The following is a 22,012-nucleotide window of genomic DNA, read 5'->3' on the forward strand; positions in this document are numbered from 1 at the left end:
TAACTTCGGTTTCTGGCACAATTTTACTAAATAATTGTACAAGTTTTCATATATTTTGTATACAAAACAAATTTGCCTGTTGATCAATAAAACAACTTTATTTGGCCCTGATTAATAGCGTGGAGCATATATTTGATACAGTAATACAGTATTGTTTCATTAATTCTTGTTCCCTATAATTATCCATTATTTATCAAATAGTAATACAAATCTCTAAACAATAAAGTGCTCGACAATATGAAGACATGCTCAAAGTCCTAAAGAGTAAACATAGAATATTTTAATCAACTGGTTTAACAATATAAAGACAAGAAAGATTCAGAGTGCTGGAATGAGTCATACATCTGTCCTAAACAACAGACATGACAAAACAATCAAAGCAGTCCAGATCTTTAAACATTATTATTCATTTTAGTTTGGCTCATTCAGAAGATCTTTTCAGTGTTTGAACTCCACTGCAAGCCTCCAGATTTCTGCTGCTTTAGCCAAAGTGATTTCCTCTGGAAGATTGTCTAGACCAGGAAAAGAAGTGATGTTCTTCTCCTCCAAATGGAATTCCATGGTGGACCTGATGCTATGTTCATCACAGAAAGAGAAAGGAGGAAGGGTGTTCAGTGGTGTGGGTTAGGATCAATAGTTAGCACTGGATTCTATTGTTCTCAGCACACGCATTCCTTTTCATTCCGACCAGCTGCCTGCTCAGTAGGTGACTAGAGCAGGGCACACTGACAGATGGGAGCCTGGAGGAGTCAAAGTGTGCCTCTCTTGGGTCTAAAAGCCCACAGGTCTCCAGGGAATGACTAGGTTTGGGAAGTCTGCATTGTTGTGATTGAAAGTGGCCGTTCTGAGGAAAAACTTAAAAGACCCTTATGTCTATTTGTGTTGTAGTACTTGGTACTAAATGCAATACGATCTTTTTAGATGTATTTGCTTTGTGTGCCAGAACATTTCCTGACTTTTTATTTTGAGAATAATTACCTTGAACAAGGACATTTAAGTGTATGACATTAAGGATTGGATTTATGTTTACAATCAAAGCCAGATTCAAAAGTGTTATGTTTCAGTCTAATTCAATATTAAAATTAATTATTATACAGTTCTTTACAATACTTGACTGGAATTTTGGAGTACATTTTTGTATAATTTTTCATATTACAAATTAAATCAGTATTTCATATCCATTTATATTTGTTTGATAATTAGGGTCTTCATCAACCTGTGAAGCTTTGAAAGTATTTTGTAATAATAACTGTCTCACATCACACTATCCCATATAATATTTACATTTAAAAAGTCAAATGGCTGACATCTGTGAAAAATGGTCAGGCTCACTTTGCCTTTTGTGGCCAGTTTTCCTCATCAAAACCCACCCTCGCAAATGGTGAGAACAGAAGGCTGCAGTCCAGATGGCTTGAATGCTGGGTAAATAATATAAAAATGTGAAAAAATAAGATCAGTTCTTACTCCCAGTGTGGTGCGAAGCCTTCTTCAACAGTGCTGTTGGTCTTGAGCTGAAGGATCTCATGTAGCTCCAAAGAGAAAACGTCAGTTTCTGTGAGCCCAAGGAAAACCTTCAATTGCTTTCTTTCCTCTGAAGTCAGTTTATCTCTGAAGTCTTTGGACAGTCGCTGGAATGGATCCTGCAAAATTGTGCATTGAAAGATTTAAAGTAAATTACATAAATCATAATATACCTGACCAATAAAGATTCAAACATCATGAACATGTTCCAGAATGAAGCTTAAATGTTTCAATGTATTGTTTAACCAAGCAATATTGTCCAGATATATTCACAAAAGCCTGGGTTAAAAGTCTTTGAACTGTTGATGGCACACGCTCTCTTGTTAATACTTGGCAACCCTCATACAGTATGTCCACTCTCTAGAGTTTAGGGTCAATCAGAGGGGCCAGTAGAGGTTAGCAGTAATGGGGTCAGTTTAGTGACAGGCTAAATAGCTGAACAGAAGGAGGGAATTAGAAATGAGCTGCCTGCACAATGAATGCACAGTGAAAAAATTCATTCTGTCTTAAGTTATTCATGCATACACTACTTTTTAATTATTATTTTTATTTATTTATTTAGATGAATAGAAAGTTCAAAAGGTAAGCATGCATTTTAAATATATATATTATAAATATCTTTACTGTCACTTCTGAAAAATGTAATGCATTCTTGCTCAATAATGTACTGAACAGTGGTGTATATTATTCTAAAGAAATTAGTTTGAGGGCTATATTTAGAGCATTTTGTTATGATCAAAACCTGTGTTGAAGCATACAGTACTAGATGTCACAAAAGCTGAATGTCAAATTACCTGTCCTTTCCTCATCATCTGTTCACTCTTCCAGCAGGTAAGGAGCTGCCAGGTGGCTGTGCACTGACTAAGCCGGTTCTCTTTTAAAGCCTGAAACCAACATGCGAGGAATCAAATTACAGAAGAAGATAGATTATACACGCTGCCTTGGTTAAATTTCCTTTAAGTTACTACTTTAAACGCATGTCTCACCTCAGCTATGGTGCTTGAGATGTGTTGGTCCATTTTCAAGGAGTCTGTCAGATAGGACAGCAGCAGATCTTGTGGGTGTCCACCGGTTTTACCTAGGAAACGAAGCCCAATCTCCACGGCATAAACTGCGTCACACACATCGGTGAATGAACGTAGCATTGATCTCATGGAGCTGAGCACCGAGGCCTTGAGTGGTTCCTGTAAATCAGATAGGAAAAACGAGGCTTTCTTAAGAAGAAAATGTATTTATTCAGTTGAATAAATATTTATAAATAATTATATATATTATATTTCTACAGTATGTGACCATTAACCCAGGCATTTGCTTCGCTGAGGCCTACTGTTTTTAGTAAACTGAACGAAGTGCAAAGAGAATGAGAAAATTACCTGAGGTATTTTGGCTCTGACCTCGTTGAGGACTTCTATAAAATTCTGATGGTGTCTTCTCAGATATTTATCAGTGTCCTGCATTGAATTTTTTGTAATTATGAGTTCTCAGTGTTTAATAACCAATGAATCTGGTCATATATTTAAAACTGTGTGTAGACTCACTGTTTGAATGCGTGGTTTGCCTGCAAAAAATCGTCTGCTGAGTTCTCTCTCAATAGCCTCATGATCATAGGAGCTCACTGTTTGCTGACCCTTCTCTAGTGTGTAATGGCAGTTTGCTAAGACCAGGGGAAGCAACTCCTTCTCTGGGTGACACAGGGCAAGTTGGCTCTCAGACAGTGCTGCCAATGGCACTTTATAGTCACTGTAAGGAAATGTAACCAGTTGATATGCATCAATAACAAGCACAAATAAATTTGAAACAAATGTGACAGTAAATACATTTATAATGTAAAAAAAAAATCATCAAAGAATTCTGAAAAAGTACCAGTTTAATAAGAAATTGTATATTAGATATTAGAATGATTTCTGGAGGATCATGTGACACTGAAGACTGAAGTAATGGCTACTGAAAATTCAGCTTTGACAACAAAGGAATTAATTACATTATACAATATATTAAAATAGAAAATATCAATTTTAAATTATAATAATATTTCATAATATTATTGTATTTTTGATCATATAAATTCATTTGTGAGCATAAGAGACCTCAAAAACATTAAAAATCTTACCAACCCCAAAATTCTCAACAATAGTGTACAATCCATCTCAAATACACACCTGTCTTCCTGGTGACAAAGTTTTCTGGCTTCTCGCACAAGACTGTTGTGGGTCTCAGACAGGAGATCTATGATTGCGTGGAGACATGAGCCTGGCCCTTGACGACTCAGGGAGAGAAACTGCCCAGAGCTTTCTTTAGTTATGTCTTTTTCACAAAGTGTAAGATCCAAACCTAAAGAAGCTAAAATAATGAAACAATATCATACTGTACTTAATAATCTTATATTGTAATGATGCCTACACTCACTTGCACTATTTAAATGTATGATTTTAGCTTTAAGAGTTTTTATTTAAACAAAATAATATAGAATTTTTAAACTGCAGTCCGTAAGTTTTGCCATCTCTGTTTGAAAACCTGGAATTGCAGCTGTGTGCAGAATTATCTTGCTTGTGTGGGATGTCCTCTGACACGGCTTCAGCGAGGATGAATCTAATGTTTTGAGGTGAATGTGTAGCTGTCAGTCACTGTACCGGTGTGGATGTTTACTGTACTTCGCAATCACAGATTCTAGCCTACGTCTTGGAATATATGACCCAATTAAGAATTTTCACCATATATTGTCATCTGAACAAGTAAGTAACAAGTCTGCAACGTTCTACCCAACTGAGGAAAAAAGCATTACAATAAATCGCGCTACCAATGGTGATTTAATCTAAAGATCGGTTAGCTCATTGTTATACTGTTTTCTCAAATTATTAATGTTAACAACATAAGCATTGCGTGACTATGAGTATAGTTTGTATTAGCGTGTAGATTTCAATTTCTGTACAGTCTAATCTAATTGTCATGCCATTTGAATTTCATATTAAGAAATTCTTTTAACCCAAAAAGCAAATTATGCTCCCTTCGAACTGGTTGTCTTTAAAATACAAGTCTTGTGTAATCCCAGGCTATCTGTAATCAGAAGCACATTTAAAATATATATAATATAATTTGATTTCATTCACGTGTTTCATAAACACATAATTCTTTCTGAATTACAATCCGCCATCAAAATGATAAGTTTAATTATTCTAGCTGCTGTGAGAAAAGTCTATAACGATCCACAACCTACAGGATCCTCACATGCGATAGCCCAGTAGCTGGGACAACTTCTTTATGTTTTCAGACGTGACGTAATGACGCAGTGCCATGCTCGAATTTCCCGTGAAAACCTACCCATCACTCAAATTATAAAACATTACTATAAACTAACCGTTGTGAATCGGGCTAAAGTAAGGCGATAGTTTTGAAAACTGGCTGGTTATGTACTTGCTCAAATATTGATTTCGGATAATTTTTAACCAAAAAAAGTTACGGACTGCAGCTTTAAATATAGTCCATTTAGTAGTTTATAACAGCCAGTTTAGTAATTATCATTACAGCGTTCAAATGACAGGAAACATGTAATGATAAACACTATTCAGTTGCTTTGAATAGAACATCTTGCAAATTACACAACCCTCTAACACAGGGATCCTCAAATCTGTCTCATGAGATCCACTTTCCTGCGTTTAGCTCTAATCAAACACACGTGAGCATGCTAATCAATATTTTCAGGATCATTAGAAAATCACAGGTAGGTGAGTTTGATCAGGGTTGGAGCTAAACTGTGCAGGAAAGTGAATCTCGCGAGCCAGATTTGAGGATATCTGCTCTAACAGCTTACCGTTATTGGATATTTCCATTCTGAGTTGGTTCCACACCTTCATGAAGATCTCTACTCTTTCCGACAATAATTTCTTCTGATAGCCTATTTTCAGTAACACAAATTAGAGTCCAGTAATATTACATATATACAAAAATCTATCACTATATTAAGCACTTAGCTATCTCCTAGTGAGTATAAGTATGACAAACCAGCAGGAATGCATTGCAGCAGTGAAGCGATGGTGTCGGTCTGGGTCTCAGAGCCTGGAGGAAGCACTTTCATTAGATCAGACAACATAGCAGCAAGAGCTGGCAAATGGATCAGCTGTCTTATGTATTGCACCTGATAAACACACAAACACACAGGAATATAATTTGGAAACATGCTTAAAGACAACATGAAACTGTACACGCAACTTGCGTAATGTGACACAAGGACCTGGATAATTGTTTTATATGTCTTCAGTGAACTAACCTTATTGATAAAAAGGTTGAGCAGGGATGCTCGACTCTGGTTTATTTGCTGTGAGAAGCTTTCCACCGTTAGGACAGGCGAGGGGCTCCAGAAGGCAGAGTGCTGGGTGGGGCAGTTAGTGGGGAGATGAAGGATTATTTGAGGGTCTCCTCTGAGCACCATCATCAGGGGACTGTTAGAAAGTCGATTGTCAGCTGCAATCAGCTCCTGTGCTCTTCCCAACATCCTGTTCAAATCCTGAAAACAGAGATAAGGTTTGACTGAAGCAATTACATGCATTCAGTGTGGTTATATGACTGAATATTTATAGAAGGCTATTTAAACGTATCACATTCGTTTCATGGTTCACACACTCCTAATATTTAGCAGTATCAAGAATGACCTGCAACACAGGACTGATGACGTTTTTACAGACTGTGGTCTCCCACTGCTCTCTGGACATGCGTGATGACAGATCTACACCGGCATCTGGCAAAGGTGAAAAAAAAATAAAAAATACCTTCAAACAGGTTTTCTGGTTGCACAGTTCATTGTAGTGTTATTACGGTTAACTAAAAATCATTTTTGGTAATTGAAAAGCTGAAATATAATAAAATATAAATATTCAATAAAAAACAAACAAAAATCAGAAATTTTGCTGTGGCAACTAACTGAAATAAATATGTTTAAGTTGAAGTACTAAAATTTCTAACAATTGTTTTTATAAAATTAAAGAAAAAAACTAAAGAAAGGACAAAAGCATGTAACAAAATTTAAATGAAAACTGAAAATATATAAATAAAAGATAATTCAAAATATTTTCTAAATACCACAACAGTATTTAAATAACACTAAAATATCAATGAATTTTGTTCACGTTATGCTCTTCTTTGTTACTATTATACAAGTAAAATAAAACTATGAAAAGTTCAAGCAGGTTTAACTTTAATCAGGATTAATGGATACCTGAGGTGGTCTGTAGAAATCTGTTTAAGATCAGATGAATTATTATGGCAGAGTCATCCATGTTAAGATTTAAAGTCTTCCCAAAAACCTCCATGTCCTTCTCGAGATGTTGCAAGAGGAACTCATAGACATCATTAACATTTGGATGGATCATATTTCGGATGCCCTGTGAAAAACCAAGACCTATTATTCTCTAACAGTAGTGGCCCACTAACTGATTTTCAGTAGTTGGTATTATGTAGATAAAAACAAAGTTTTGTTCAAATTACAAATTATGTTCAAAAAACAAAGGGAATTGGCATGCAACACCACATGGAAGTCATGGCCTAATGGTTAGAGAGTCGAACTCGTAATCCAAAGGTTGCGGGTTCGAGTCTCGGGCCGGCAGGGATTGTAGGTGGGAGGAGTGAATGTCCAGCGCTCTCTCCTCCCTCAATACCACGACTGAGGTTCCCTTGAGCAAGGCATTGAACCCCCAACTGCTCCCCGGGCGCCGCAGCATAAATGGCTGCCCGCTGCTCCGGGTGTGTGTTCACGGTGTGTGTGTGTTCACTGCTGTGTGTGTGCACTTTGGATGGGTTAAATGCAGAGCATGAATTCCGAGTATGGGTCACTTGGCAGTATGTCACGTCACTTTCATCTATCAGAGGGTAAGACAGTATGTGAACTTTCACATACATATTGCTTTGAGCGTTATTGTAAAACTTTTACCTGTTGGTGTTGAATGGCCCCTTGCAACATGGCCAGGTGAAGACAGAGACGAAGGACACAAGATTGTACTGCAGGGAGATTCCTGTTTGGGGCCTCAGACCGGTTTTTAGCCTGCCCCAGTATATGTCCAGTTCGTGTTTGGTCTTTGACTCTATTGACTAGAGTAAAACCTTCAACTGGATTATGGTTCAGGCCTCCTATAGGCACTCCACAAGTGGCACAATATGACAAAGCCACTGGTTTACCACACTAAACAAGTAGATAGAAGTAAATAATAATAATAATAATTTCTCAGACCATTGTAATAATTCATTCAAATGTAAAAAAAAAAAAAAAGAAAACAAAAATATATCCTCACCTCTCCCACAAAGCTTGCATGACCGTTTGAACAATCTGTAATGTATGGATTAAATAAATATTATTTAAATCAGGAGGAATTTAAAGAATAATTATTACTTTCGCTCTCTTCATGCACAAGGCACACTCACAGTACATCTTCAGGTTTTTCTCTTTGAGCCACTGTTGAGCCTCACTGGTATGGTCGTCAGGCATTGTGGGTAGGAAGGCTTCCTGTGGGCAAGAACAGAAACATTTCAATCATCATTAATTCAAAATCTGCAGTTCATCAACATGAAATAAAATAAAATGCAAATCACTCCAATAATTTGTATTATTCACAAAGAAGCCCTTACTGTCATGTTCTGAGGTTTCGAGGCAATATTGTAGAGGGGACTCAGCAGCCTGTTCCCACTGTAAAACACTGCACTCGCATGCACCAGGAGCTCCAGTACAGGACGACGCTTGGCAGGTACACCTGCTCTGAGACTCAGGTAAGACCCTGGACCTCCAATCTTATTGGATAAGAGAGCAGTGCAGAGCTCTCTGGCATGTCCTGTGATGTTCTCTCTGATAACCTCCTCCAAGAACCTGATCTCCTGTTGACAGAGAGGAAAATGTAGGTGTTTAGGTCTGCAAGGTTGATTGTTTTGTCTAATTTTTTTGAAAATAAAGTAAAGGTATTTATGCTTAAACATGTTACTATTGCAGGTTGGATGAAGTTCTGATGAACATCAGAATGATACTCATTGAATTCAATGATTATATATATGTGAAACTACATTGTCATCTCAAATTTAGTCCTACATGGATTCTAGTTGAAATCTGGATCTTCACTAGTGATTAATAAAATCATAATACCTAACCAACACTTACCTGTACTTGAGGATATATAGCTCTTTCAGGTGACATGAAGCGACAAGTGATCTGCCTGAACACAGCCAGAGTCAGCAGGATGTTTTTCAAAGGGACTGAACCACCCATTGCCTGATAAAAAAGAAGACAAATTAGGCTCTGAATGATCAGCTGTAACAGTAACATTCCTATTTCAAATATATACTGTTATTTTGGACTTTCTAGTCACCAAAGAATAAAAAAAAATAGTATCACAGTTTCCATAAAAATATTCATAATGTTTCTTGAGCAACAAATCAGCATATCAGAATGATTTCTAGAAGGATAATGACACTGAAGTGAATCTGAAGATAGCTGCTGAAAATTCAGTTTTGCCATCACAGGAATAAATTGTATTTTAAAAGATATGTAAATAGAAAACACTTATTTAAATTGTCTGTCAAAGGTGTTCTTAATTAGAAATCACTTAACCATTAGAGGTTTGCTCACACAATAATGTTTTGTGTGTGTGTTGTTTATTTAATACAGATTCTAATACAGACTCTGACCTTTAGTGCTTCTCTGAGTCCATTTGTTGTGCCTTCCTGCAATGCTTCTCCCACTCTATCTCTAAGAGTGCGGTATGGCTGACCACAACACAAGAAACGATCCACCTCTGCAGGAATCAACCTCTGTAGAAGAGAAAACAGCTACTTATTTAATTATTATTATTTAACCCACAATCTTAGTTTCTTTACAATATTATAAACACCCCAAACGTAACATCATTTGAATGGCCGTACATGAAGCCGTAGTATCTCTGCTGGGAAGATCCATTCATAATCAGCACTGCTGATCAGTGCTTGCAGACAGTCCATGCCAGCATACCTGTTGAGTGCTCGAAGCAGGTAAACTCTGTACCAGTCATTGTTACCGTATTCAAAAACAGCCTTCACCTGTTCCAAAAGCTCAACTTCCTCAAAATTATCTGAAAGACACCAAACACATAGAAAGTTTGCACAATGAAACATGTTATTGCACAATGACATGTCATACATTTAAGCATTGCAATATAACTGCCATGAACTGGTCAGACCAAAAGCCCCTCGTACCGGTTCTTTTGGTGATAGCTCTGGACAGGATCCTGGCAGCAAAGTCAAGACACATTCTGAGGCGAGCCATAGACAGCAGAAACTCAGCTGGGTCATTCTGTCTGCTAGGTATCTGTTTACGAGCCAGACGGCTAAGGAAGTTTGAGTTCTCTTTCTGATGTCTATGATCTCCATTTAATCCAGAACAAAACAGGGAATCCTGAATAAACAACAAATCTACTTTTAGAAACAAACATGCAGATTTGAAATAATAATTAACGTGGCTGAAAGTGGAATACAACTACTAACTAACATTAAAATGGTAAGAATGATGGCATATCATTCATGTCAGTTGTAAAAAACGGATTGAGTTTAGTACTTAAAACGGTGCAATATAATCTATAGTAATTTTTGCAAGCACCATTAATAAGTAAATATGTGGTGCAAAGACACCTGGGATACTTGATTATGACACACCTGGAAACAGTTAACAAAGAGTCTGTAGAGTTCAGTTCTGTCCTCCTGGTCCAGAAGCTTGTTCTCCAGATTTTCTAAGTACTTTTGTATATGCTTCTTCACCTGTTTGAAGCTGAAATAATAAAATAATAAATAATTTGTTACGTTTATATAGCGGTTTTCTAAGCACTCAAAGCGCTTTAAATTGTGAGGGGGGATCTCCTCAAACCACCACCAGTGTGCAGCATCCACCATGCGACGGCAGCTATATTATTTTGCCAGAACATCCACCACACACCAGCTTATTGTGGAGAGGAGAAAGAGTGATGAAGCCAATCAGTGTTTGGGGATGATTAGGAGGCCATGATGGTCAGAGGCCAATCGGCAAATCTGGCCAGGATGCCAAGGGTCACACCTCTACTCTTTTCAAAAGACATCCTGGGATTTCCAGGACCTCGGTTTAACATCTCATCTGGACGGTGCTTTTTGACAGTATAGGGTCCCCATCACTATACTGGGGTACTAGGACCAACACAGACCACAGGGTGAGCACCCCCTGCTCACTAGCACCTCTTCCAGCAGCAACCTAGTTTTCCCAGAAGGTCTCCCATCCAGATACTGACCAGGCTCAACCCTGCTTAGCTTCAGTGGGCAACCAGGAGAGAGTTGCAGAGTGATAACTGCAGGCTAAAGAGATGGCTAAAAAGCTTATGTTATTGCAAAATGTTCTTGAAGAAAAGTAAAGACCAATTCACACTACACCAACCAGCGGGGACAAACAACAGACAAAAGTACGTCACTTCCACGACCCAAAAAAATGGCGACTAAACATGTTCAAATGGAGAAAACAAGCACCAACCAACAGCGATAGGGGTAACATATCAATCCAGCAAGACCAGAGGAAGTGTCTGTCAGTATAGTGTGAATTTGCCTTAATGGTGCCATAGAATGCATTGATACAATATTTTCAATTGTTCTCTGATATCTACATAGAGGGTATGTGGCTTAGGCGCTCTGATTGGCTGTTTCACAGTGCGGCTCATTTCACTAACTCAACACAGCAGGAAGGAAACACAGGGAGGAAAATATATATTTCAATACTTTCTCTCGCAGTTATATCGTCGGGTAATTATACATATAAAATGTGGGCATCAGGGAGCCGCTATTAATATGCGGGGCACTGAAACTGCTTTCAAATGCATGATCGCTTTTTACTTTCACTTTCGCTTTCGAGATTCGTGATCACACAAACTCTGTTTATACTATGGAGTGGCAGTACTTACCACACATTTAACAAGATCAGATGCTTGTCAGTGGTGCTCAGGATCTGTAAATCATTTGCCATCATCGTCAGTCATCTCTCCTTACTCTGTTTATGTGGTAAGTGAAATCTTATGTACTGCAATGTAACAGGCTACCGCTAACAAGGAGCTAACCATGTCCCTTTAGTTGCTCGCGTTATTTTATTAGAACGTGTTATTTGCTTTCTGAATACAGACACCAACCCATCCCTGCACTTCACATCCCCTGCACAGCCTGGAACATAACATTTATTTCCATGATCTGCCATTTTCTCTGTTGTCCTTGCTTGTTTCTTCTCAATACCTGCAGAACTTCTGAAGATTCGGCTGGTGGTTGGCCTGGAACATGGGCGGGTGTATGCAAATGTTGGGGGAGTAACTATTATTGATCCCAACTGTTACGTCACAGTCTGTGTTATGTTCTGATTCGCCTATTTTTCAGTGGTCTTTTTTATTCACAAGATTTACATAAGGAGGAGGAAACAAAAGTGTTTGAGGCTCACGGTATGTCATTTTCATGTACAGAACTCTAATTATTCAACTATGCCAATGTAAATACAGTTTTCCATTCTATGGCACCTTTAAACAAAAAATTCACTATATGAATACTACATATTTAAAGTCATAAAGAAAAGGTCACATGTGCCTGGATTTGTTAAGGTGTGTATGTGTTGTCAGTATTGCAGCACCTGTATTGCAGAAGTAGCTTTGGCAGCACAGAGCGCACCACAGGGCTCTGGTCAACACACTCCAGGAATGGGGTGAGCTCTCTGGTCTTATAAACATCTCCTGTAATGTATACAGACAAGTAAACATAAAAAACAAATCATAGAGTAATCACTCTTTCTATATCTTTTCAACGAATTGGTTGTTTCGATTCACAGAATTAGAATAAATGACCTGTTCATTGCAGATTATGACTCAAATTTTGGCCTGTTTGGCCACCAAATTTGTCTAATTTCAGAAGACTTGGAATATAGAATGCAAGATGCATGAACCAGTGATATATTTTAATTATAAAATTTACATCCTTTTGGAAGCTTTAAAGCTCTAGTCTTCATTCATAGTAACTGCTTTGAAAACAACAACCAACGATATACAGAAAATTCATTTTGCGATGAAATATTCCATAAGGAAATCCACCAACCTTGTGCCGAAATGAGGAGCGAGAAAAGCAGTTCCACCAGGTCCTCTGGGGGATCTTGATCATCAGTCAGACAGAAACGAGAAACCACCTCCAGGAAAAAGGCATTACAGCATTTTCTTATTTCTTTATGCTGCTTCAGGGCTAAGCTGTAACAAATAAAAATTTAGGCATTACAGCCAAATAAATTAACCACAGTAAAGAAGCTAATTGTTCATTGTACACCCATTCAGTCTAAATGGGTATCTGAGGTTACCAAAAACAAAGAATTAAACTCACTCTATAGTTGTGGAGGCAGTGGGCCGGTAGTTGTTCGACAGAGGTGTCCTGCACATGGGACAGAAGTCCGCTCCTCTCTCCGTAGATCCTCTCAAACAGGACAGACAAAACACATGCTCACAAGGAAGCACAGCAGGCTCTGACAGATCTGATAGACAGACACAGCACTTCACACCATATCTGTGAAGAAAAAGAAAATAAGTAAGTAATCAAATATTTTTTGTTGGAATAGCACAAGCTAAACAAAGAAATGCAGAAATCCTTAAAAATTATTAATATTTGTATTTAAACAGTACTGATAAAAAGGTTATAAATAATTTAGTTATTCTTAATAAATAAAATGAATATTGTCACATGGTTCTAAATTTAATTAGTCATATCATATTATATTATACAGCCCAATTCAAGTGTACCGCAGTTCTCTACTGATGGATTCCTCGTGGTAATCATTGAGTATGCGGATGATTTGCTGAAGATTGTCTTTGCTCCTCAAATCAGGAGACCCGTCCATTAGCTGTGAGAGAGGAAATATAAGCAGCATATATGCTAAGGACTTTTGGGGTTCACACTACACCGCAACAATGCAGCAAAATTTGCATATATTTAACCATAATATTATAGTCTCATAATGAAGTGAGGGGGCTACAAGAGATTTTAGTATACCAATGTCTCCTACAAATGTACTGAACAAAGCAGAGTCTAGACTCACCCCATGCAACTGAATGCAATGTTTCAGAGTCAGTGCTTTTATCCGGTCATCTCCAACTTTCATCCTGATGACCACCTTTTCAATGAAAGCAGCCACTAGCAACATCCCCTGCCACACTGACCTATGGAAATAAAACAAAATATTTTTTTGTAAGATATGATATATTTGTTAATATGAAATCATGTTTTCAAAATATCCAGTTTTCTAAATCTGCAACATTTTTCGTAGCTCACTTAATAGTGTCCAGGTGTTTGAGACTGCCAGGGCTGCAGAGGGCGCTGTAACCAGGACTGAGCACTCTCTCTAAACATGGCTGAAGCTGCTCAACTCTTTGCAAGAAGGTCTGGCATTCAGTTATTGATGTTACAGGTAGGAGCTTTGTTTCTTCAACACATATGCCAACAGCTAGAATGTCCTCACACTGTAATAAGACAAAACAACAAGATCTAAATATGGTCTCATTAGTATTAATTTACTACTTTGGTTACACACACTGGTCTTTGACTTACTGGTAATTATTTTGCTACATAACAGTAGTTTACATAGGCACTGGAATCTAAGTCACCAGCATGTCTAACTAAAACATTTTGCTGGTGAACAGACTTAAATAATCCATTCTAAATCTGAATCAACTTGGAAATTCATGCTGCACTCCTGCTCCTCACCATATCAGGGCTTTCTCTCTTTAATCTTTCTTGCCGGATAATGCAGACCAGCTGACGGTTGAGCTGAAGGGCATGGGATAATGTGTCCAGGCGTGGGCTGTAGATTTGAGCTGCTGCAAAGATCCATGATGGAGAGAGCTCAGGAGTTACTGACATCTCCATCTGCAGAGCAAACACACAACCCAGCACTGCACTACGAAAGACCTGTAAGAAAATGCAAATACATCCACATTAGAACATGAAACATGGGACTGTGAAAACAAATGTTACCAGATTTATAAAACCTATGTATCTCACCCCATGCTCTTCCTCAGAGTGGATTTTGAATGACAGAAGAACATAATCAGTCAAGTAGCGCTGACCCAACTCAACTTTATCTCCCTCTGACAGTTTCTGAATATAGCTGCCCAGTCCACTGCCCGATACAGCACTAACAAACTGCTGAATTCTCCCTTTGATGTCTTGCTCAGAGCCTGAGAGAAAATGTTAAAACATGGAGTATACTGTTTTGCATGATCTTGCAAAACTACAGGTGTTTCACGTAAAAGACGTGTATGTGATATCTGGTTAGCTAACCGGGCAATTGAAGTCAGACACAAATCAAAAGGCCTCACCTCGCACAAACTCTGATTCCTCCCACAAACTCTGGCAGTATGTTTTCATCAGCCAGCTAAAAGGAGCAGTACAAGGCCATTCTACTTCTCCAATAAACAGATGACACTGCACATTAATCTCCTGATCTGGAGCGCTAAAAGGAGAAATCCACCTCATCAGTTACTGTTAAATATTTAATGCCTCATTTAATCATAAGCAGGTTTCATATATTTAAAAATACCTTGGATTTTGTGAAATGGTTAGGTCAAGGAGCTGTTGATCTTCAAAGATATCCAGCCAGAGATGGGCCAGACCATCACTGAGCCCCTCTCCATACAGAAGGTACAAGTTGCAGTCCCTGTCCAACACCTCTAGAACTCGGGCAAACACTGGAGTCAAAACACCCTGTAGGTTGCGCCACAAAGTGTGCCTGAACACAAATACAGAAATGTTTCGCTAGCTTGTTAGTTATCTCTAATCTACAGCTAAACATCCACTGCAGTAAACTTTGAATTTTTATTTATCTCATGGTGCAGACATGACAGCATTTGGTAGAATTATTTTAAAGGCCTTGTGCAAGGCTTACAAATAACAATTCTACTGTAATTTTATTCCCAGTTAAAAGTTGTTCCACACCATTATTTTCTCCACACAACTTTTAATTATTTGAGATTATTATCCAACCCCTTTTGATTGACATGATATAATCGTTCCTAAGCATCATCTTATTTTAAGCATCTGAGATGGACAGCAATGCAGTACCGAAGTGTTCCACCTTCCTGCAGAGCTTCGCGGTTCTTTGCCACGTTATAAACCCAATCGTCTGCATTAGGAATCAGTTCCTCCTTCCGCATCAGTGAAAACACCAGCCTCCTTAGCAACACTTCCTGGAACCGTACTGAAAATACATATAAACAAGAATTTGTGACTTAAGCTTATAATTTCTTATGGTTTAAATTTTCAGTAGTACTTTACAGGGGCTAACCTCCTATCCGCTCAGAGTCCCCTCCCAGAAGGCCAAACAATATGTTCATGCGCTCCACACTCCTGGAGATTTTTTTGCCAGTATCTCTCAGCAATGAAACAGCTTTCTGGGTGCAGGATCTCAATAAGGACAAACTGTGTAGATGCACTGAATCTCCCTGACAACCAATTAAACACAGCATTTCTGTCAGGAGGTATGAAATTATTTCCGATATAGCACATCTCTGATGTATTTCCAATCTGTTACAAGCTTAAAGAATTTTACCTTCCCATTTTCTGGTCCACTTGTATGAATTTCCTCTGATTCGTTGACATCTGTAAAAAATATACAGTATATATATATATATGTTGTGTTTTTTTTGTGAAGAAAATGTGAGTTGTGCTTGTGCAAAGTATACAAAACATGGTGTAGCTAGGGTGTTCTAGGCATTTTTAGACCCCTACGGCTTGGGTCTTTCCTTCAATTAAAGTCTTTGGGATTTGTATCGTCCATCCAGAAGAAATTTTAAAATAAATCAATAACACTTCACCTCACAACAAGCTGCATTGATTTGACATATAATTTCATATTTAATTTTTTTTTCTTATATACAAAGAGTTAATAGTCCAAGTTGCTGGCAGCTTTTGGTTACTGGTACATTACATACCTGACTCGACTTTATGGGAGATGAGTTTACTTATAGGTATTCCACAAAAAGCCTTAAGATTTAAGGTCATGTCACTGGAATCTCTGAGGTCATCAATATGTGCAGACAGCCAAACTCCTTTAGTAAAAAGACACTTGATAAGAACGTTTATTCGACAATATCTAAACACACCGCAAAAGTTTCACCTGCCAAAATTAATACACTTACCTCCTTGAAAGCCAGTGTACTTGTTGCCACTTTTTCTACAATGCTCCCCAATTCGGGAGAGCTTTGTGATATACACAGTATAGAAGTTGCACTCATCTGACTTTAAGGACAAGATTTCATTCATGGTACAATACCTAACATAAGAAGAGTGACAGATAAAATGTCATTAGATTCTGACTCCTATTATTTGGGTTGTTAATAAATTGAAACCTGATTTAAACAGCATCAAAGAACCTACTTTGCTGAAGCAATAAGTTCATTTTTGCACAAAGACTCTTCCATGTCCATCTGAACCAAAAGAATGTGCAGTGAAAGTCCAGATTCCCTCAGGAAGGACCTTTAGAAAAAGAGGTACAATGTTTTAGAAATTGTTGACCATTTGTTGTGAAAGGTGCTGAATAAAGTCAACAAAAATAATATAAACATTACCGTATCTTTCCACAAAAAGAAGCTTCTGTGTCAAATTGGTGTAAAGAGAGTAGAAGAAACCGCTCCGTGGACAAACCCAAGGCTGGGGCAAGGTTTCTCACATCAGCTTCAGTGAGAAGATTGGAGAATGTGGTTACCTGGTTACAGAAAACATATGCATTGATTTTGCAAGGTACATTGGTAGAGATAAGACATTAAATCAAGTACATGCTGCTTAAAATCTTTAACAAGAATACGTACATTGGGAAAGTTCTACAAAAGTAAACATTACCTCCAAGAATCTGTTCTTGTCCTGATCATTTTTCTTCAGATGGTTGTCTAATAGGTCTCTGAGAGATTGATGGCTTTGCTGATGAAAATACATTCTCTGAAGTTTGTCTTTCTCCTGATTTCCAAATTCGGAATACTTTAATCTAAGTACAGAGTCTGGTGAGGCACAATTCAAGAGAAGGCTTTTGGCTGTTTCGTAGACTTGCTCTTCTTCATCCATGGTTTTGTTTGAGTCCAAGCTGTCTCTTGCCTCAATGTCAATAGGATCTTCATCATCCATTTTCACAAGTTCAGAAGCATCTCCAAGAGTCTCAGTGTCTTCATAAATTTCTGAATCCTGTACCTTGTTGTCATCTTCCATTGAGGCACCTTCTCCTTCCATTTCCACCTCCTCCTCATCAAGAAATTTGTTCATTTCCTCTTGAGACTCTGTCACATCTTCGTCTTCATCAATGTGATGAGCCTCACTTTCCTCTTTCTTCATGTATACATCCTTGTCCACATTAATATTAGAGCCATCTTTGCTTGGTTCACTGATTTCATTATCGCATTTGGGAATGCAATGGAGTTCATTGTTTTGAGCAGCTTTATCATGGCCCCGTTTTTGTATTTTCTCTAAAGCCTGCAGAAGTGCACTGGCACAAGCATCCCCATGGAACCCAACAAAGGCATCCGATAAGTTGAATTTTGCTTCAGTGGATTGATGAACTTTTGAGAAGTCTTCTGCCCACTGTTTGAGTTTTTCCAAAACTCTGTGCTGCCAGGGAGTCAAATCCGTACTCCTATCAACTTTGTGCTTCTCCAGTCTGTTTTTAAGTGGAACAGGAAACTTTTTGTAGACTTTTTCCTGGTCCTCCACTACAACCAGTCTGAAGTCTTTGTGAACTCGACACTTTACTCTATGTGAACCAAGTCCCAAGTCAACATAATTCTGTCCGCTGAAGCAGACATAGTATTGATTCAAGGCATCATACAGGCTCTCATACAAATTGAGGAGATTCAGTAGGATGACTGTTTGACCTGTCTCCATGCATGCCTTTATTCTACTCACATTGCGACATATCTGGGCATACTCCTGGTCTTTGGGAAATCCTGATCCAAAGACTATTTCAGGGCATGCATAGTTCTCCTTGGAGAAAATGTGGTGTTGGATAATGTACAAAGCAGCATTGTTAGTTGTGAGCAAAAGAAGGTACCGGCACTCTTTGTCACTGTTGCGGTCAAGATTTTGTTCAATCATTTTAAGTGTACTTGGCCTTTGGACGTCAATGTTCTGGAAGATGTCCCGAAAGTAATCAAGAGGATTAAAATCATCCCTTTGTCCACTGAAGTTTCTCAACAAAGCCTCTGCCAACTCACTGTCAGATGGTTCTTGATCTGAACTGTTGACTGTTGCAAAAATCATTTTCACCAAGCTATAATAATCTCTGAGTCCAAAGAATTGTTCAACGTCAGTTTCACAGATGTCTAGGTAGCCCTTTGCCAACTTTGGCAGGAGGTGCTTGATTTTGAGAAGATTGTTATGGGAGGATGAGCAGATTCCCTCTGCCGTCTCTACTAAGTCTTTCTCACTTGGGTCCCAACGAGACACAAAAATACCTCTGTTCATTTTTGCTGGATCGAGAGCCCAGTTTGAGATTCCAACAAATCCAACCTTCATATGTGGCTGTGGGTTATCACTGTCTATGCATCCATCCTCTAGAAGAGGATGCAATGTCTTCAGTGGCATCTGCGGAGAGTCCTCTGCAAGTCCTATTTCATCTAGAACAACTACTGACACATACTCATCTAAATTCTTGTCTTTTTGGAAACGGGCACAGTTCCGAAAGGTTCCAATGATTCCCTCAGGGCTTGAGTGAGGGCTGCATTGAAAAGACTCCATATGAACTTCCTTGAGTTTCTTGAATAAGTCACAGTGAGAGGCCTGACGTTGCATTGCATCTGCTACAACAGCCTTAGCAAGAGATTTTGAGCTCCCTGGCTTGCCAACCAGAAAGAGTGGAATTCTCAACTCAATGCAGACCACCATGAGGAAGACATTTTCTTTCAAAGCCAGATTTTTGGCAATTGTATCTCTTGTTTGGATTTTCTCAAGAAAAAAGTCTTGGCATGAAGTTATCTCCTGCTTCAGTGACTCTCTGGAGTTGAATGGACAAGGAAAGCATTTGCTCATAATTGCTAGGTATGTCCCTTTGTTTTCAAGTGATGGGTAATAGCAAACACCTATGGCAAGCACCAAGCACTTCAAGGTCATCAGCTCAGTTTCTTTCCTGTGGCAATCTGGAAAAAGATCAACTTTGTGGTTGTAAAACCAAACTAGGACACACATTGATCTCTCCACATCCCTAAGACTTACAAAGCTGCATTCATCTGCTTGTCTGCGCATGTATCTTTGAGAGGTAGCCAAAACCTTTGTGATCACACTCTGGCATGCACAGGGCAGTTCATGATCTCTCACTTGTTTCTGCACAATTTGACAGATATAAGAGAGCTCGGCTGAATCACTTAATTGTCCAAAATCCCATACCAGGGGCACCATGCTTGGGGGTAAAGGGTGCACACGGTACACAAGCTGTCTCATGGGAACTTTACCAAGGCGATCCTCTGTTTCTTCAGCTTTGACTCTGTATCCTAGCCCAGCACGCTCCAAGCGCTCAATCATTCTGGGTGTGTGTCTTCTGTATGGATTACAGGCAGCAATTATTTTCAAACCAGAATTTTTCTTCAAAGGGTACCCTTGTACAGTTTTGTCACATAGCACTTCCTTAATAGCAAATATTGCTTCGGTTGTGTTGGCTTCATCAAAAAACAAAACTGTGTCAAGTTCATATTTTTGACGGTTGTTCTGAGCAAGTTCTTCTGCTTCTTGCACCTTCCTATAGATTACCTCAGAAGTAGTACCTCCATGAACTTTGACTAGTTTCATGTTTTCAACCTTTCTGCCTTCACGTTGCAGATCACAGAGAAAGCGTATAAGCCGCGTCTTCCCACAGCCAGTTTCTCCCATGATGATCACTGGAATCTCACATCTGAATCTCATATGAATAGCCAACATCTTCATGACATTATCAGTAGTGAGTTCATACGTAGGGTCTGGATCAAATTTTCCTTTTTCCCAGCCTTTTTTGGCACCAACAACAAAGGACATTTTTCGAATCTTGTCTTCTCTGGACAGGTCATCAAAGTTCTCAGAAAGGTTAATTCTTTGTCGCTCAATGTCTGAAAAGAGCTCTTGTGTCATCACATTTCCCATTAACACTTTGCCACTTCTTGGATCAACTGCATTAAGAATTGTTCCAATTTTCTGCACATGGAATCCTAAGAAAGACATGGTGAAATGGTCTGCATTGAAAAAGATATATGGGTGAGGTTCATTCTCCCATCGTTTTCTAATACATAGTTTTGCTAGGATATCTTCCTCATCCTCATTCTCAGAGAAAAAGGTGGGGCTCTGATCAGAGATGTCAATGGATGGAGAGGCAAAGTCTCGAGCCATGTGAATCATGAATTTTACTATGAAGTCCTTGAAGCCACTTAAATTGTCAGCAAGGAAGTCTGGATCACAGAACAATGAATTCTCACAGTCTTTAAGCTGCAGGTTAAGAAACCAAGTGAAGTGCTTTAATTCTGCCCATGATGGGTCTTTCAGGCCGTAGTTTAATAAAAGATGATGGAGACAGTCAACCGGATCACCTATTACAGACTGAGCTTGATACTTGAAACGGTCCAAGTTCACATTCCTGTTGAATCTTCTCAAGTATTGGTAGGGTCTCTGAATGGCCTCACTTTTAAACTCTTCATTATCCATCAGTGGATCTAAAGATGTGTACCCCCCATTTTTTCTCTTGATCTCCAAAGCTTTGACATCTTTAGGAGGTCTGCAGAAGATAGTAGGAAGTGCATGCAAAAACCCATTGGTTATCTGTTAAAAAAAACAATAAAAAAAAACTGGTTAATGCCTGTAGCTCAGCTGTTGTTCAATGAGCAAAAAGTTAACAAAATGGAAAAAGTTTGCACCTCCATCTGGTTTTGACTTTTTTGATCTTGCTGAAGTGCTTCAATTGCCACCAAGTGAGCTGCATTTCTCCTCCATGTAGTTCCTTTGCTGTCTCTAAGACATCCTAGAATGAGTAATTTGAATAGGAATTCCTCCAAGCCATGACGTAACTGACATAAAAAGAAATGTAGTAAGACAAATTATTAGTGACCCACCGTTAGTACTGTATATAATAGTGCATGTTATGGTATAGCAAAAAATTATATATTTTTTTATAAAACATACTGCTGCAGTATCAATGTGCAACAGCACAGGGTCCTGCTCTCTCAGTGGAGCCAGTCTTTCAGACAGGGTTTGGACAAATCTATCCATGTCAACGCAGGGCTCGATGAGTCTGATTGTTAGACAGGTGGCTGTTGTAAACGCTTTTTTGAACTGCTCAAATAGACGCTTGACATATAGTGACTTCCCTGCACCAATAATAGGAAAAAAATGATAAAGAAATAGAAAAGAGTATCAGCATAATGTTTGGTAACAATTTCACCATACTGTATTTAACAACATGAAACAACCTATTTTACTTCCACAACGTGATATATTCAATGACAACTTTTTAGGGCACATAGAT

At 38.6% G+C, this 22,012-nt stretch overlaps 1 protein-coding gene across 2 annotated transcripts in view; it reads right to left on the reverse strand.

Moving 5' to 3' along the window:
* Positions 1-7: 7 nt before the first annotated feature.
* The window catches only part of LOC306857592 (E3 ubiquitin-protein ligase rnf213-beta-like), a 31,546-nt gene continuing 9,541 nt past the window's right edge, over positions 8-22,012 (reverse strand). Inside the window, exons 23-63 of one of the 2 annotated variants that reach the window (XM_079397611.1) lie at positions 21,670-21,854; positions 21,405-21,554; positions 17,389-21,309; positions 17,118-17,254; positions 16,927-17,025; positions 16,689-16,822; positions 16,482-16,598; positions 16,100-16,149; positions 15,836-15,992; positions 15,613-15,748; positions 15,092-15,280; positions 14,871-15,004; positions 14,554-14,729; positions 14,257-14,460; positions 13,825-14,012; positions 13,592-13,712; positions 13,296-13,396; positions 12,883-13,062; positions 12,607-12,752; positions 12,149-12,248; positions 10,180-10,291; positions 9,724-9,922; positions 9,415-9,599; positions 9,181-9,303; positions 8,654-8,764; positions 8,134-8,376; positions 7,930-8,011; positions 7,800-7,834; positions 7,442-7,690; positions 6,731-6,896; positions 6,168-6,253; positions 5,786-6,022; positions 5,521-5,653; positions 5,330-5,413; positions 3,681-3,852; positions 3,060-3,261; positions 2,895-2,972; positions 2,508-2,705; positions 2,316-2,405; positions 1,465-1,640; positions 8-574 (exon numbers count right to left, since the gene is read on the reverse strand). In XM_079397611.1, coding sequence (XP_079253737.1) covers positions 439-574; positions 1,465-1,640; positions 2,316-2,405; positions 2,508-2,705; positions 2,895-2,972; positions 3,060-3,261; positions 3,681-3,852; positions 5,330-5,413; positions 5,521-5,653; positions 5,786-6,022; positions 6,168-6,253; positions 6,731-6,896; positions 7,442-7,690; positions 7,800-7,834; positions 7,930-8,011; positions 8,134-8,376; positions 8,654-8,764; positions 9,181-9,303; positions 9,415-9,599; positions 9,724-9,922; positions 10,180-10,291; positions 12,149-12,248; positions 12,607-12,752; positions 12,883-13,062; positions 13,296-13,396; positions 13,592-13,712; positions 13,825-14,012; positions 14,257-14,460; positions 14,554-14,729; positions 14,871-15,004; positions 15,092-15,280; positions 15,613-15,748; positions 15,836-15,992; positions 16,100-16,149; positions 16,482-16,598; positions 16,689-16,822; positions 16,927-17,025; positions 17,118-17,254; positions 17,389-21,309; positions 21,405-21,554; positions 21,670-21,854 — 9,722 coding nt within the window. In that variant the 3' untranslated portion in view covers positions 8-438. Of the gene's footprint in view, positions 575-1,464; positions 1,641-2,315; positions 2,406-2,507; positions 2,706-2,894; positions 2,973-3,059; positions 3,262-3,680; positions 3,862-5,329; positions 5,414-5,520; positions 5,654-5,785; positions 6,023-6,167; positions 6,254-6,730; positions 6,897-7,441; positions 7,691-7,799; positions 7,835-7,929; positions 8,012-8,133; positions 8,377-8,653; positions 8,765-9,180; positions 9,304-9,414; positions 9,600-9,723; positions 9,923-10,179; positions 10,292-12,148; positions 12,249-12,606; positions 12,753-12,882; positions 13,063-13,295; positions 13,397-13,591; positions 13,713-13,824; positions 14,013-14,256; positions 14,461-14,553; positions 14,730-14,870; positions 15,005-15,091; positions 15,281-15,612; positions 15,749-15,835; positions 15,993-16,099; positions 16,150-16,481; positions 16,599-16,688; positions 16,823-16,926; positions 17,026-17,117; positions 17,255-17,388; positions 21,310-21,404; positions 21,555-21,669; positions 21,855-22,012 lie in introns of both variants that reach the window. The other variant, XM_079397610.1, reaches the window with a different exon arrangement.

This window comes from Barbus barbus, assembly GCF_936440315.1.
Source record: "Barbus barbus genome assembly, chromosome: 38".
In the NCBI taxonomy this organism is placed as follows: domain Eukaryota; kingdom Metazoa; phylum Chordata; class Actinopteri; order Cypriniformes; family Cyprinidae; genus Barbus; species Barbus barbus.